Below are 13,163 nucleotides of genomic sequence, written 5' to 3'. Positions count from 1 at the left end.
AGGGTGATCATTCTTTCTCTCGACATTTCCTTCCTCCTTTTTACCCTTCTGTTATTCTTTCACTGGCTCCATTTTTTTTATTCGAATGTCTCTTTCTCCCGCTTTGTATTTTTGACCTTATCAGTCTGTATTCGTCTGTACTCTTCTCAAACCAGACACCCTAGTCCCTCCCGCCCAGGTCCCGCCCTGGCCCCGTCCTGGCCCCGCCCTGCCTTCGGGTCCCTAGGGCCGGTGAGTGTCCACGTGTGTAAGTTGTCTCCCGACTCACGTTTCGTTACGGGGGAGGGGGTCATCTCTTTACCCCACTCCCTTCCGGTGGGCTCGGTGCTGTTGTAAGGACTGGTGTCCGCATGTCTGTCTGCCTACAGGATGACCGAGCGGCCGCCGAGCGAGGCGGCACGCAGTGACCCCCAGCTAGAGGGACGGGACGCGGCCGAGGCCCGCATGGCCCCCCCGCACCTTGTCCTGCTGAACGGCGTCGCCAAGGAGACGAGTCGCGCAGCCCCGGCGGAGACCCCTGTCATCGAGTTGGGCGCGCGCGGTGGCCCGGGGGGCGGCCCCATCGCTGGGGGCGGCGCCGCTCGAGACTTAAAGGGCCGCGACGCTGCGGCGTCCGAAGCGCGCCACCGGGTGCCCACCACCGAGCTGTGTAGACCTCCGGGACCCGCGCCAGCCCCCGCGCCCGCGCCCACGCCAGCCTCGGCCCCCGCGGAGCTGCCCGGAGACGGCCGCATGGTGCAACTGAGCCCGCCAGCGCTGGCGGCTCCTGCCGCCCCGGGCCGCGCGCTGCTCTACAGCCTCAGCCAGCCGCTCGCCTCGCTCGGCAGGTCAGGGCGGCCACGGGCACCCCCACTTCCCCCGGGGTCTTCTGGAGACGATGGCCCTGTCGCCGGTAGGGGTGTGCGGGTGGAGCGCAAAAAGGGCGGAGGTTCTTTTAAACCCACGGGCTTGGTAAAGGCCCAGGAGCTGGAACCCTGCGTGTGCGAGTTTGTGTGTTTGGGGGTGAGGGACTGAGATGGGGATGCTCTGTGACTGTGTGGTGTCGCGGTGTATATGCCGAAGATACGGTGAGCACGGCTTCAGGGTGTGTGTAGCCTTGTGCCCGAGGGTGAGTAGATGATAGTGTGCTGAATGTTGGCGGAAGATTGGAGGGAGTCTATGAGTGTAGGTCTCAAGCAAGACTGTCTGAACGTGCTTTGCTGTGAGTAGAGATGGGCTTTGCTGCTGATGGGTGTGAAAGTATTCGGGAAGCTGCAGCCCTCCTTGGACAGGATCTCAGGGGTGATTGCAAGAGGACACCCTCTAATCTGCTAGAGGCCCCTGACTGGAGGGTGGTTCTAATGCTCTCCGGATTCTCTGAGGCCTCTGATCCGGGCTCTGTTCTCCCGTTTGTGTGAAGTCGATCATTTATTTCTACGGAGGTTTGGGGCCGCTGTGAATGTGGAGACCCAGGTAGGGTTGGTACGGGGGGGAGAGAAAAGGAAAATGAGGTAAAGAGAGAGTGCGCGTGAGGGGACAGCCAGAGAATCAGGGTGAGACTCTGAAAAGGCAGGAGTAGAGTCCAGAGGGGGTGATGGTAGAGGGTGACGGGTGTAAGCCAGCAGTGGTAAGTCAGGGATCCCTGCTTGTGGTCCATGGGCCTCATGGGGTCCGTGGGAAGGGTCAGGAGATGGGAGGGACAGCGTGCCCTCTGTGGTGGTGGTGTTGCACACTACCAGAGTTGACTTTTGTGTGCCCTTTTTTGGTGGTGGAGGTTTCTGTGTGAAATGTGTGTCTGTGGTGCATTTGTGTGTGTTAATTTTTGAGCTTGCTTCATGTCTTTACCTCTCCTTTAGTGTGTGTGCTTGTGTGGAGAGTGCATGGGTATGTGGCCCTTCCTCCCTTTGTCTCTTCGTGTGTGTGTGTGTGTGTGTGTGTGTGTGTGTGTGTGTGTGTGTGTAATGTTTCTGCTAGCCCTACATCAAGTGTTAAGGGACCAGAGTGGCAGTTGTTTTTCTGGGGAAGGGCGTTCACATAGGGAGGGAGAGTCGTTGAAGAGCTTCTTTCTCTCTTCTATTCTACATGTGATCTTGTGATCTGACCTGGACCCTCCCACAGCGGGTTCTTTGGGGAACCTGATGCCTTCCCCATGTTTGCCACCAACAACCGCATGAAGAGGAGACCCTCTCCCTATGAGATGGAGATTACAGACGGTGAGTCTACCCCACCTTCACCTGAGTCCCTTCACCCCATGCTGCATAGAACCCTCTGAGGAAGAGCTTTTCTGTGGCTGTCTCACATAGATGGGTCCCCAAGCTGCAAAGTCCCTCACATTGAAACTGAACTGATCAGAAGATATCATGGGTGGTTTGAAGAGCTACGCTCAGAGCCTTGGGAGGAGGAAACATGAGGAGAAGTACATAGCGGTGCTTAACGTCAATCACTGGCCTCAAATGGAGTCCCAACTCCAGGCTTCATTTTCTGGGACCAGTTCTAGTGCCCACTCTGTGCTCCCTTCCTACACTTAGACAAAGATCCTAGAGGGAGGAGGCGAGGCAAAACCACATGGTGTGTGTCCCCTTGACTACTTATTGATCCTCAGGGATTGCACCTCCTCTCAAGTATTTCTCCATTCCGGCTGAGTCTGAGGTGTGCTCCCTGCCTGGAATGGTACCTTCAAAGGTCTCATCCCAGACCCATCCACTGTGGCACTTTCTTGTTCCCTGTTCTTCACTCTGGGTGGAGACCTAGAGGTCCCTTCCTAACATCACAGATTCTGCCCTCCCCCTAGCTTCCCTGGGGGTGGAGGTAGGGAGCTCAGCACTGCTGTTGTGAATTGACTGAGTACTCTTAGGCCCTGAACTTGGGTTGAGAGGTTGGATGAATAGGAAATTTAGAGGCACTCCTCCCCTAACTCCCGCCTTTCTCTGACTTGATGTAGTACATGGAACCGAGCACTAGGGAGCAGGAGAGCAAGCTCTTCAGAGTTTAGGGACTTTGAGCAAACCCTTGGAGCTCTCTCTCAGGACTTCAGCCTGTCTGAGGCTTGGGGTTAGTGTAGGAAGCCTTGAGCCAGGTTGAGACATATATGCAAGGAGCTAATGGGGAGTCCTGGTGTGGTGCTGTGGGTTAATGCGCCAGACTGCAAAGCCGTTTGAACTGCAAGGTCAGCAGTTCAAGCTCACCAGCTGCTCCTAGGAAATCCTCTAAAGGGTCGCTATGGGTCGGAACCGACTCAAGGGCACTTCACAACAACAACAATGGGGAGGGGTATGTGTCAAATGTGTACTGAGTGTGAGCTTTTGGAGGGGAGCCCCATGGTGTTCTAGAGAAAAGAGCTGAGATAGTAGACTAGATAGAGTCTGAACAATAGAACAGATTTCTGAAAAACCCAACCCAATTTGGTCACAGGGTATAGAGCCAAAAGGGAAGGATGATAGGGGTGTCAGGATTGCTAGGTTAGAGAGAGGCCCAGGGACATGGTTGTAGCCAAACAGGATATGGGCAGGAGCAGCTCTGAAGTTCCCCAGGGAAGAGGCATTTTCTGTAAGGGCAGAGGAGTTGGAACATCAGTCACAGTATGTGTGTGTGTGTGTAGAGAAGAGATGAGGTGGAGAGGGTTTGCTGCAGTGTACTGAAGCAATGACCTATAAATGTTAAAACTATTTACTGAGTACCTATTTAGTGCCTCGATGCTAGAGAGACAGGATGCCAGAGACATGGACAGACATAGTGCAGGGATGTAGGTAATTCTCTGGGAGGGAGCTAGAGGAAAAGGTTAAAACACCCCGGTGAAAGGGATGTTGTAGGGTAGCAGGATGTGTCTGTCCATAGGACTTTGGAATTAGAGACGGAACCTCAAAGAGTCTATGGAAGTGGAACTGATAGAAGATTTATAGTCAGGGTTTGATGTGGATTTCTGTCATTGAACCTGGGCCTGTTGAGTGGGTACAAGGAAGTAATGTGCCTTTAGGGCCTGACTCAAGGAAGGTGCTGAGGAAATGTGAGTGCTCGCCCACCCACCCTCCCCTTCATTCCTTCCCTTGCTTGTCAGGAAGCTGGAGAAGGGTTTGGTGGACACTGGAGACTCAACCTCCTTAACACCGGGATCTTGTCTGTCTTATTCTTGACTTGACTCCTAGTCCCTAGCTCAGAGCTGATCGCAGAGCGATAGAAATCAGTTAACAATAATCATTGTTACCATTTATTGAATATCTACTATGCATCGAGAACTTTGTGTGCCCAAATTTTAGCTAATACTCACCACAAGCCCAGGAATTCAATAATATTGTTGTTTTCATTTTACAGATGAGGAAATTGAGGTTCATATTGGTTAAGCAGTCTGCTCAATATCACACATCTGCTCAATATCACACAGCTGAGTCCTGGACCATCCCCATAGTATACACCTGAGTCTTGGCCTCTCTCCTCTCCTCTCCATTTGGGAGTTTGTCTGACTTTAGCTGGGTGACAGCAGTCATAACACCCTGCCCTGCTCCCATCTAGAGATTCCCCCAAGACCACCAGCAGTAGCTGGGTTAGGATACAGAGACTGGTACTCCCTGCATACTTATTGAGGGATCTTGGCCTGGAGGCCAGAGGATAGCAAATTGTTTTCTCGGAGGCAGTCTGTGCTGTGTTCGTCCCAGCCTGGATCTGGCCTTTAGTAAAGCATCAGCTGGGCTTGGCTTAGTGGCATTTGGAAAGACAGCTCAGCTTCAGAGGCACCATGGGAAAAAGTGGCACTCCCTGGGAAAATATTATTTCCATGTGTGTGAGTATTGTTTTTAGGTGCTCTTGAGTCCATTCTGACTCTCACAGCAGCCCCATGAGACAGAGTAGAATGTGTATGAGACAGAAAGAGAGACATCAAGCAACAAGTGTTGGCATGGATCAGTTGGGTGGGTCACAGGACTGGCCAGTGAGACAAAGTCGGCCTCTGCCCTGGCCTCAGTCCCCTTAACTATAAAATAAGCAGGGGACTTGGATAATGTCTTAGCCTCTCTCCTCCCATTCTCCTCTGCCCATTTCTACAGTCTGAGCTCTGGTTCCATGGATTCCTGAAAGAGGGCAAACAAGTGCCTCAGGACTGGCAGTGCCTTCAGTGTGTGTCCCTGGCTCTGAGAGTCAGTGTTGGGGGGAGAAGCACCACTGCAGCCCAGGAGCTCAGGAGCCCTAGCAGGCCTGTCCGCCGTCTTCCCCTGGCTTGGGAATCCCAGCTCAGGCACATGTTCTGCACACTGTGGATGCTTGATACATGTGTGCTGGTGTTTTAGGACACAAAGTGCTAGCGAAGAGTGGTCCTGTCTGTAATGAGTTCAGCCCTTGGACACCTGCCCAGAGCTCCAGGCCAGGGCTGTGCATGTGTGGGCATGACTCTCTCTCTCTCCTTTTCTCCTTGAGTGAAGAGCCCATGGGGAAGGGTGTTTCACTATGGCCTCTGCCCTCCCCGCCCATTCCCTACCTGCTACCACAATACGTCAATCAGAAAACAGGGACGAAGCCCCTACTGTTTGCTTTCTATCACCTTTAGAATAAAATCCCCACAGCTTACCGCAGGACCCTAGATCTGGACCCTATCTACTTGGATCTTGCTGGTCTAGCCAGTGATCTCCCTGGGAAAACATGATTTCCAAGTGTGTGTATGTGTCTACCCTATATAGAATTTCTGAGGCTGTAAATCTTTATGGGAGCAGAAAGCCTCATCTTTTTCCTGTGGAGCAGTTGATAGATTCGAATCACTGACTTTGCAGTTAACAGCCCAGCTCATAATCCACTGTGCTAGCAGGGGCCCTTGTATGTGTGTATGGTGGTGGTGTGTATGTAGTATGCGGTGGAGTCTGTTCTGACTCATAGTGACCCTGTACAGGGTTTCCGAGGTTGTAAATCTTTACAGGAGCAGAAAACCTCATCTTTCTCCTGTGGAACTGCTGGTAGTTTCGAACTGCTGACCTTGAGATTAGCAGCCCGATTCATAACCCCTACGTTAGCAGAGCTCCTTGTATGTGTGTATGGGAGAGAGAAAATCTAGCCAGGTTGGCTTCGTTCATCTTTCCAGCTCAAAACCTTTGCACATGGTGTTCCTTCTGCTTAGATGCTCTACCGTACTGCGTCCTCCATATGACTAGTTCTTCTTCAACTTTCACTTCTCATAAGTGTTACCTCCTTAGAAAGACCTTTCCAACCACCTTGGCAAAATGTAGTGGCTCCTTTCTTTTCTTTAGCTTTCCTTTCCTATAGCTTCTTCTTTCTTTGTTTATTTGCTTGATATTTGTTCATCCCATTAAACAGATTCCTCCATCTGTCACTACCGTTAAGATGTAGTCTCCATGGCAGCGCCCATATCTATTTTGTTCACTCATATTTATCTTTAGAGCCTGCCATAATGCCTGGTTGTTAGTAAACAGCTACAGATGAATAATAATAACTAACAGCTATTGAATGTTTAATCAGAGGCAGATAATGTCTTAAATACAACCTATGACTTGAGTTACTAGTATTATACCCATTTTACAGCTGATGAAGCTAACACACGAAGACTTTAAGTAACTTGTCCTTAGTCATTCAACTAGTGAGTAATAATAATGAACCCAGGAAGTCTAGCTTCAGACTCTTTCATCTTAACTCTCCTCTTGGTACAAGTGAATAAACGAATGAATGAATAACATGGTTCCTGTTCTCAAATGGGGAAATAGCTTACATCCCCGAGGAGAAACCTAAAGTCATAATCTAGAGTGGAGGAGATAAAGGTACTGTAGGACCGTGGTGGTTGGTTAGATATGTATGTACGGGTTGAGGGAAGTCTTCAGAGAGGAGGAAACATTTGTTGTTGTTAAGTGCCATGGAGTCAGTTCCGACTCATAGCGACTCTGTATAGAGTTTCCAAGGAGTGGCTGGTGAGTTTGAACTGCCGGCCTTGGGGTTCAAACCTACCTCATAGTCCAATGCATTATCCTGCAGTGCCACACCAGGACTAAAACATAGGTATTGAATTATGAAGGATGAGTAAGAATTTTCTAAGTAAAAGAGAAGAAGACATTCTAGGCTTCCCAAGTTCCTCCAGTTTTTCTTTTTGACTGCAAATTACCCTTGAAGGACTCCCAACCCATTCTCCTAATCTTGTCCTTCTGCCCACTAGGTCCCCACACCAAAGTTGTGCGGCGCATCTTCACCAACAGCCGGGAGCGGTGGCGGCAGCAGAATGTGAATGGGGCCTTTGCAGAACTCCGCAAGCTGATCCCTACACATCCCCCAGACAAGAAGCTCAGCAAGAATGAGATCCTCCGCTTGGCCATGAAGTACATCAACTTCCTGGCCAAGCTGCTCAATGACCAGGAGGAGGAAGGCACCCAGCGGGCCAAAACTGGCAAGGACCCAGTGGTTGGAGCTGGTGGTGGTGGTGGTGTGGGAGGGGGTGGTACACCCCCAGACGACCTCCTGCAGGACGTGCTCTCCCCCAACTCCAGCTGTGGCAGCTCCCTGGATGGGGCAGCCAGCCCAGACAGCTACACCGAGGAGCCAGCCCCCAAGCACACTGCCCGCAGCCTCCATCCTGCCATGCTGCCCGCCACTGATGGAGCTGGCCCTCGGTGATAGGTCAGGGACCAGCCAGGACCAGCCAGGAGGGTGCCCTTAGGCCACTGGGATGATGGGCTTCAGGGCAGGTTGGGCAAGCCTTGGACAACCCTGAAGTGGGCAATGGACTTGATGAGCTTTCCTTGATGTCTGAACTTTGGGAAGTCCTAATTGACTCCAGGGCTGGCTTTTCCATTTCCTGTTCTAGTGGGAGAACAGAAAAATAGAGCGAAGTGGTAGGTACTTTTTATGAAGACGGCACGGTCTGCCCTTTCCCCCCAATCCCTAAGACTTCCCCAAAAGAGGCTTGAGTGTCACTTCTTTTAGCCTGGAGTTTGAGAACCTTGTCTTTGCTGAGATCTGGGGTTGTCAGTTCTCCACTGAGACTCTGCCTTGCTGTTAGCCCCTCCATGCTGGCTGGGGTGGCTCATGTGGCTTGTATTCTGTCAAATACATAGGTACCCAATAGTTGCTCGTTTCTTAAGCCCCATCTTTACCCAGGCCCATGTCGATCCATCTAGCTTGCCAGTTGCTGCAGAGAGTCTCAAGACTTGAGGTGCCTTCTTCAGGGTCTAGTTGAAGAAGACAGCCAGTGGACAGCCTGCTAGCTGGGCCAGAGGGGCAGAGAGCCCAGTAACACTTACTCCTTCCCCTGGGGATCAAAGCTCTGCTTCTTTCCCACTGAGACTTGTCTTCCTGATCCTTGTGGCTGTGGGGACTGAGTCTGCAGCTGTGTGTCCTGTCGGGCTTTGTGCGAAGGCAGAGAAAGGGCTCTGAGAAAATGACACAGAGTGAAATGGAGCAAAAGATATTTTGGGCATGTGGGCTTCAAATCAAGCTGGTGTCTCAGAGTGGCTTGCCTGTACTCTGAGCTACACGTCACTGTTCGTGCTGGTGGGTCAGGGTCAGGGTGCTGATGGCATACGCTGGTGCTGAGTAGGTGTAGCCCTGTCTGGGCATTCTCTGAGCTGCTTAGTGGAATCTCCCTGCTGCAAGATGTCTGTTTGCCAATGGTCTGGTTTGTGTCCTAAATTGAGCACAGACTCTATCCTACAAATTTCTTGCATTTAGGGTTTTTATTGAGCTCCAGTTATTGTTGGGATCTTTAACTATTGATGTGAACAGGATGAAACCCCACTTCTAGGGCTTAGACAATCTAATTACATACTAGGCCCTGGCTAAACCCCAAATAAGGGCACATTCACGTAGCAGACTTAAACATCCCTCCACTATGAAGCTTTCAGCAGTCACTAAGGATGTATATGGGTGGTTGACGTCCCCCTTCAAAAAGTTATACATCAAAGTTTTACCCAGCATCTTTTAAAGAAATCCAGCAGCAAGTCCTTTTGTAAAATGAAGAATCTTTTTGTAGAGTGGACCACTTTTATCTCCTGTGTCTATCCAGATGTTAGGATGTGGTTTTTGTAAGGCGAGGCCTGCCTGTACCCTGCATTCCAAGTCCATGGAATCAACTACACAGAAGCTGTCATTGTACCCTCAAGTAATCCCCAGTCCTCTCCCACCAGGTTCTGCCTTTGAGGTCAGAGGAAGATGATTGTGTGGTCCTGTCTTGTTGTGAACCTATCGCTCTGGCTGCCAGGAAAGCCCCTCCCATGGCTTGTGTTTTAGTACAGTGATTTGCTCTGGCTGCAGTGAGGCATGTAGTTCAGCCACGTGCAGCCAGGGAAATGATCCCTATTCCTCTCCTCTTGCTTTAAAGTTGTGAGGTCCAATTCTTGGTGATGGGAACAGTGTGCTTAACTCTTGTGGCAGTCTGTCTCTCCATCCTACTTCAGCAACCCCCAAAACCATCTTTTGAGGAACATTAGCTCTGATTCCTTTCCAGTACTTGGAAGGGCCTTTGAGAAATTCCTTCTGTCTAAAGATGGATCATTGTCCTAGGTTCTGAGACTGTGCTTGTATCCCCATGGATTCATTTGATTTGGAAGTAAAAAGTCTCCACACTGGATGGATGTGGGAATTTTACAATACGGATTACACATTTATCAGGAACCCAAGTTTCCAGTGTCTTCTTCTCTGAGACTTGCAGTGTGTCCTGGAAAGTTACCCGAGTACCCATTCCTCATCAGACCCTGGCCTTATCTCTTAAGATGATGGATTGAATGGGATCTTGAAAGTAGAAAGGATTTGCAACAGAAAGAACTATGTCGCATTCAATATCCGTCCTGCAGTGGAGTTTCCAAAGCTGAGTCCAGGACATGGGCAGTAGTGTAGTCTGCTTGATTGCACAGATTTCTAGCAATTGAGGTTCTAACCACTTTTGCTTGACTTACCTTGATTGTCCTCCTTTCTGCAGGTTTTTCTTATTTCTGTCTTATTCCAAGGCAAGGGACAGGAGTGAGAGTGGAAAAAAGGCATGGGAACATGGACAGAATGTAAAATGTACTGCAATACTCAAAATGATCCTGGGGTAGGAAAGGACAAGGGCCAGGTCTTTGTAAGAGCTAAAGAAGATACACAATTTTCATTTTCATTTCTACTCACTACCCTCAAACCCTTCTCTCCCCTCTACCTCCTCCTTACTCCTTGAAGAAATGGGCAACATTCCAAGAATAATATCTCTAAAAAAGAGAAAATATATGTATAAAGTTAAAAAAAAAAATTGAGGAAAAAAGGAAAAGAATGTTATACTCCAGAACATTTTGAGAACAAAGATGAATGTAACGACTGGAGGGAATCACAACTTTTTAAGAAAAATACATATTCTTTTATTTGTAGTTGAAAATGACAAGATGGTACAACCTTTATCCTTTTCCAAAAATAAAGCAAAGGGCACAGCATCTTTTGTCAGCTGACAACTATTTTGGCCTTTTAGCGGTGGGTCTAGTCATACTTGTACTTGCAATGGTACGTGGCTGGCCCCCTGCCGAAGGCTTGCCCCCTGCCCGTGTACATAGGGCAGTGCTTCTGTGGGCAGGCTCAGCACTTTCCGTCAATGTTGTACTGTATGTGATGAATTGCGTTGGCCTCTGCATTTTTCTGCAGAAGAGGAGTAACCGCTCCAGGTACCTTGACCTTTGTACAGCCCAGAGGCCAACACTGTGGGCGTGGAACTCTTTAGCGAACAAACCCACGTGGTGGTGATGATGATGATGTGTGTATGTATATATATATATATAAGGATATATCGGGAAGATTTCTAAATAAAAGTTTTACAAAGGGACCTGGATTCTGTGCTTGCATGGTGCACCCCTTGATCTGAGAGTTAGGATATTAAAAGAAAGGTATGTCAAGAACCTAGCTCCCCTCAAATGGAGGAGGAGGTCCTCCATGGGGTACTGGTAGAATGTTGTTGTTAAGTGCCATTGAGTCAATTCCTACCCATAGTGACCCTGTATAGGGTTTCCAAGGAGCATCTGGTGAGCTTGAACCACTAACCTTGCAGTTCAAATGGCTTTGCAGTCTGATGCATTAGGCCACAGCACCACACCAGTACTCCATCGCTAGAATAGTGGTAGGATTATCAACTTTTATATAAGATATAAGTGGTAGGATTATCAACTTTTATACCAGGTTCAATTCCTAGTCAGTGTACCTCAAGTGCAGCCTGTGTCTGTGGAGGCTTGGGTGTTGCTATGATGCTGAACAACTTTCAGTAGAGCTTCTAGATGAAAACAAATTATTTAAAAAATGCCTGGCAATCTACTTCCAAAAATCTGCTAATGAAAACCACTGGGGGAAAAAACCCCCAAACCCAAACACTAATGAAGTCCATTCCACTACTGCTCCTAGGGATGGTGCATGACGGGGCAAGGTTTCTTTCCACTATGGACAGTTACCAGGAGTCAGGAGTGGCTCAGTGGCAGCTAACAACATAACAACACCCTAAGGCTCAGCAGTGCCTGGGTGGTACAAACAGTTAACATGCTTGGCTGCTAACTGACAAGTTAGTGGTTGGAGTCTACTTAGGTGACTTGGAAGAAAGACTTGGCAATCTGTTTCCAAAAAAAATGAACCATCGAAGACCCTGTTGAGCGCACAGGGTTGCTATAACTTGGAAAGGACTTGATAAGGCAATTGTTTCTACTTTAAATTTTTACCCTGTGTCTGGGACTAGTTGGGAGGGGAGAAGCTATCCCCTTGGTGTTTCCATTCTCTTTCCTCTGCAGCCTAACCTCACAGAGGGGCTTCCCCCCAGCCTCGTGCTCTCTTGCTTTTAACTCTGGGCAACTCCAATTATATCCCTTTCCAAGTATTGGGTTCAGTACACCACAGACTCGCCCATCATTCAGTGGAGACTGCAGCTCTTCTGCCTGGATCTTGAAGAGTGAGGGGCCCCACAGGTTTCACCTAGGGCACAGAGGCCAAGATTGAAGACTTTGGGAGTAATGAGTGGAGGCTCTGGGGCATTGTATCCCCTGGGAAGGCCTCTCTGGAGGCTCAGGAATAGAAAAGCAAGTTTTGGAAATGGATTGGGGTTAGGGCAGAGCGAGAAAGAGAGCAGAGGGGCACGAGGCAACAGTAATCATCCAGAGCAGTAGTAATTCCTCTGGACCTGCCGCATGCTGGACAGTCAGCAAGGGACCACCTGGTCCATGTCTACAGAGTTCACAGGTTGGGTGGAGGTGGCTATAGGAGGATGGACACAGAACATTGCATTGCTGTGACAGAGAGGCCTAGGCACTGTGGGAGACCAGGTGGAGGCCCAGAGTCAAGGGTGGTTGAACTGAAGGAGCCTGAGGAGGGGCCTGGGGAGAACTTCTTGGAGGACCTACCATTGCTTCTCCTCCAGGTGCTTTGAAGGGATGCACGGCCTATCCTGAGTCCCAGCATCTTCCTAGTGGATGCAAGCTGCTCCAGGGATATTGGTGTTCCCTCCTGGACCACTTATTTCTTCCAAGACCACCTGAAGACCAGCAGGGCTGGGCTTCTAGAGCTACCTGATGTCTACCATGATGTTCCTCTGGCTCCTCCTTCTCTCCCCACCCTACCCACTTGCCTGGTCCAAGCCCTGCCTCCCTCCCTAGGTCCCAGCCTTCTCTGTCCACACAATAACAGGATGTGATCCGTTCTAAGGGAGGAAGCGGGGAGGACAGGCAGTGCTGATAGTGCATTTCTGACTCCCCACTCTGCACTCTTTCCCTCCTCTCTGGACTGGGCCCTGAAGCAGTCTCCTCCCCAAGGCCTGCCTGGCCTTTCTCTGGGTTTAGGAGGAATGCGTTTGGACACCTAAGGCTTCGATTAGGACTGTCCAAGTCCTTGAGGGCACAAAGGAGACAAATAACTCCATAGAGTCAGGGCATTCTGCAGGGCCTGTCTCCCTGACTAGCTTTGCTGACCTGGGAGACAATGGTCTGAAAACCAGAGATGCAGGGAGGCTAACTCAATAAACTTTGGACTCTGGGCTACTTTCAGGACTTTCTGGATCCTGGGGTGGGCAGGTGGGCTCCTGAACCTCAATATAAGCAAACTCCAGTGGCCCATCTGTCTCCCTAGGTTCTCTCTCATGAACCTGATGATAGCACATCCAGGGCAGTGAGATAAAAGAATAACCTTAATCCATCAAAAGGTCCTCATCAAGCATGGCTGTCTTGCACAATTGTAGGACAGACTGAACAAGAGGGAGACTGAGAGTCAGAGATCTAGGG

General features: G+C 49.8%; 1 protein-coding gene across 1 annotated transcript; it reads left to right on the top strand.

Moving 5' to 3' along the window:
* The first annotated feature begins 369 nt into the window (after positions 1-369).
* On the top strand, positions 370-7,572 carry TAL1 (T-cell acute lymphocytic leukemia 1). The gene is made up of 3 exons (XM_006839730.1): positions 370-827; positions 2,098-2,192; positions 7,118-7,572. The coding sequence occupies exons 1-3, from the start codon at positions 370-372 to the stop codon at positions 7,570-7,572; spliced, it is 1,008 nt and encodes a 335-aa protein (XP_006839793.1).
* The last annotated feature ends 5,591 nt before the right edge of the window (positions 7,573-13,163 follow it).

The sequence above is a fragment of the Chrysochloris asiatica genome, unplaced genomic scaffold (genome assembly GCF_000296735.1).
Source record: "Chrysochloris asiatica unplaced genomic scaffold, ChrAsi1.0 scaffold00026, whole genome shotgun sequence".
Classification (NCBI taxonomy): Eukaryota; Metazoa; Chordata; class Mammalia; order Afrosoricida; family Chrysochloridae; genus Chrysochloris; species Chrysochloris asiatica.
The sequence above is the reverse complement of the archived record's forward strand: the minus strand, read 5'-3'. Positions and strand labels throughout refer to the sequence as shown.

Coding starts and splice junctions, on each gene's coding strand:
- TAL1 (XM_006839730.1), top strand. CDS start 370: ATGACCGAGCGGCCGCCGAGCGAGGCGGCACGCAGTGACCCCCAGCTA. Junction 828..2,097: donor CCGCTCGCCTCGCTCGGCAG/GTCAGGGCGGCC, acceptor ACCCTCCCACAG/CGGGTTCTTTGGGGAACCTG. Junction 2,193..7,117: donor TGAGATGGAGATTACAGACG/GTGAGTCTACCC, acceptor TCTGCCCACTAG/GTCCCCACACCAAAGTTGTG.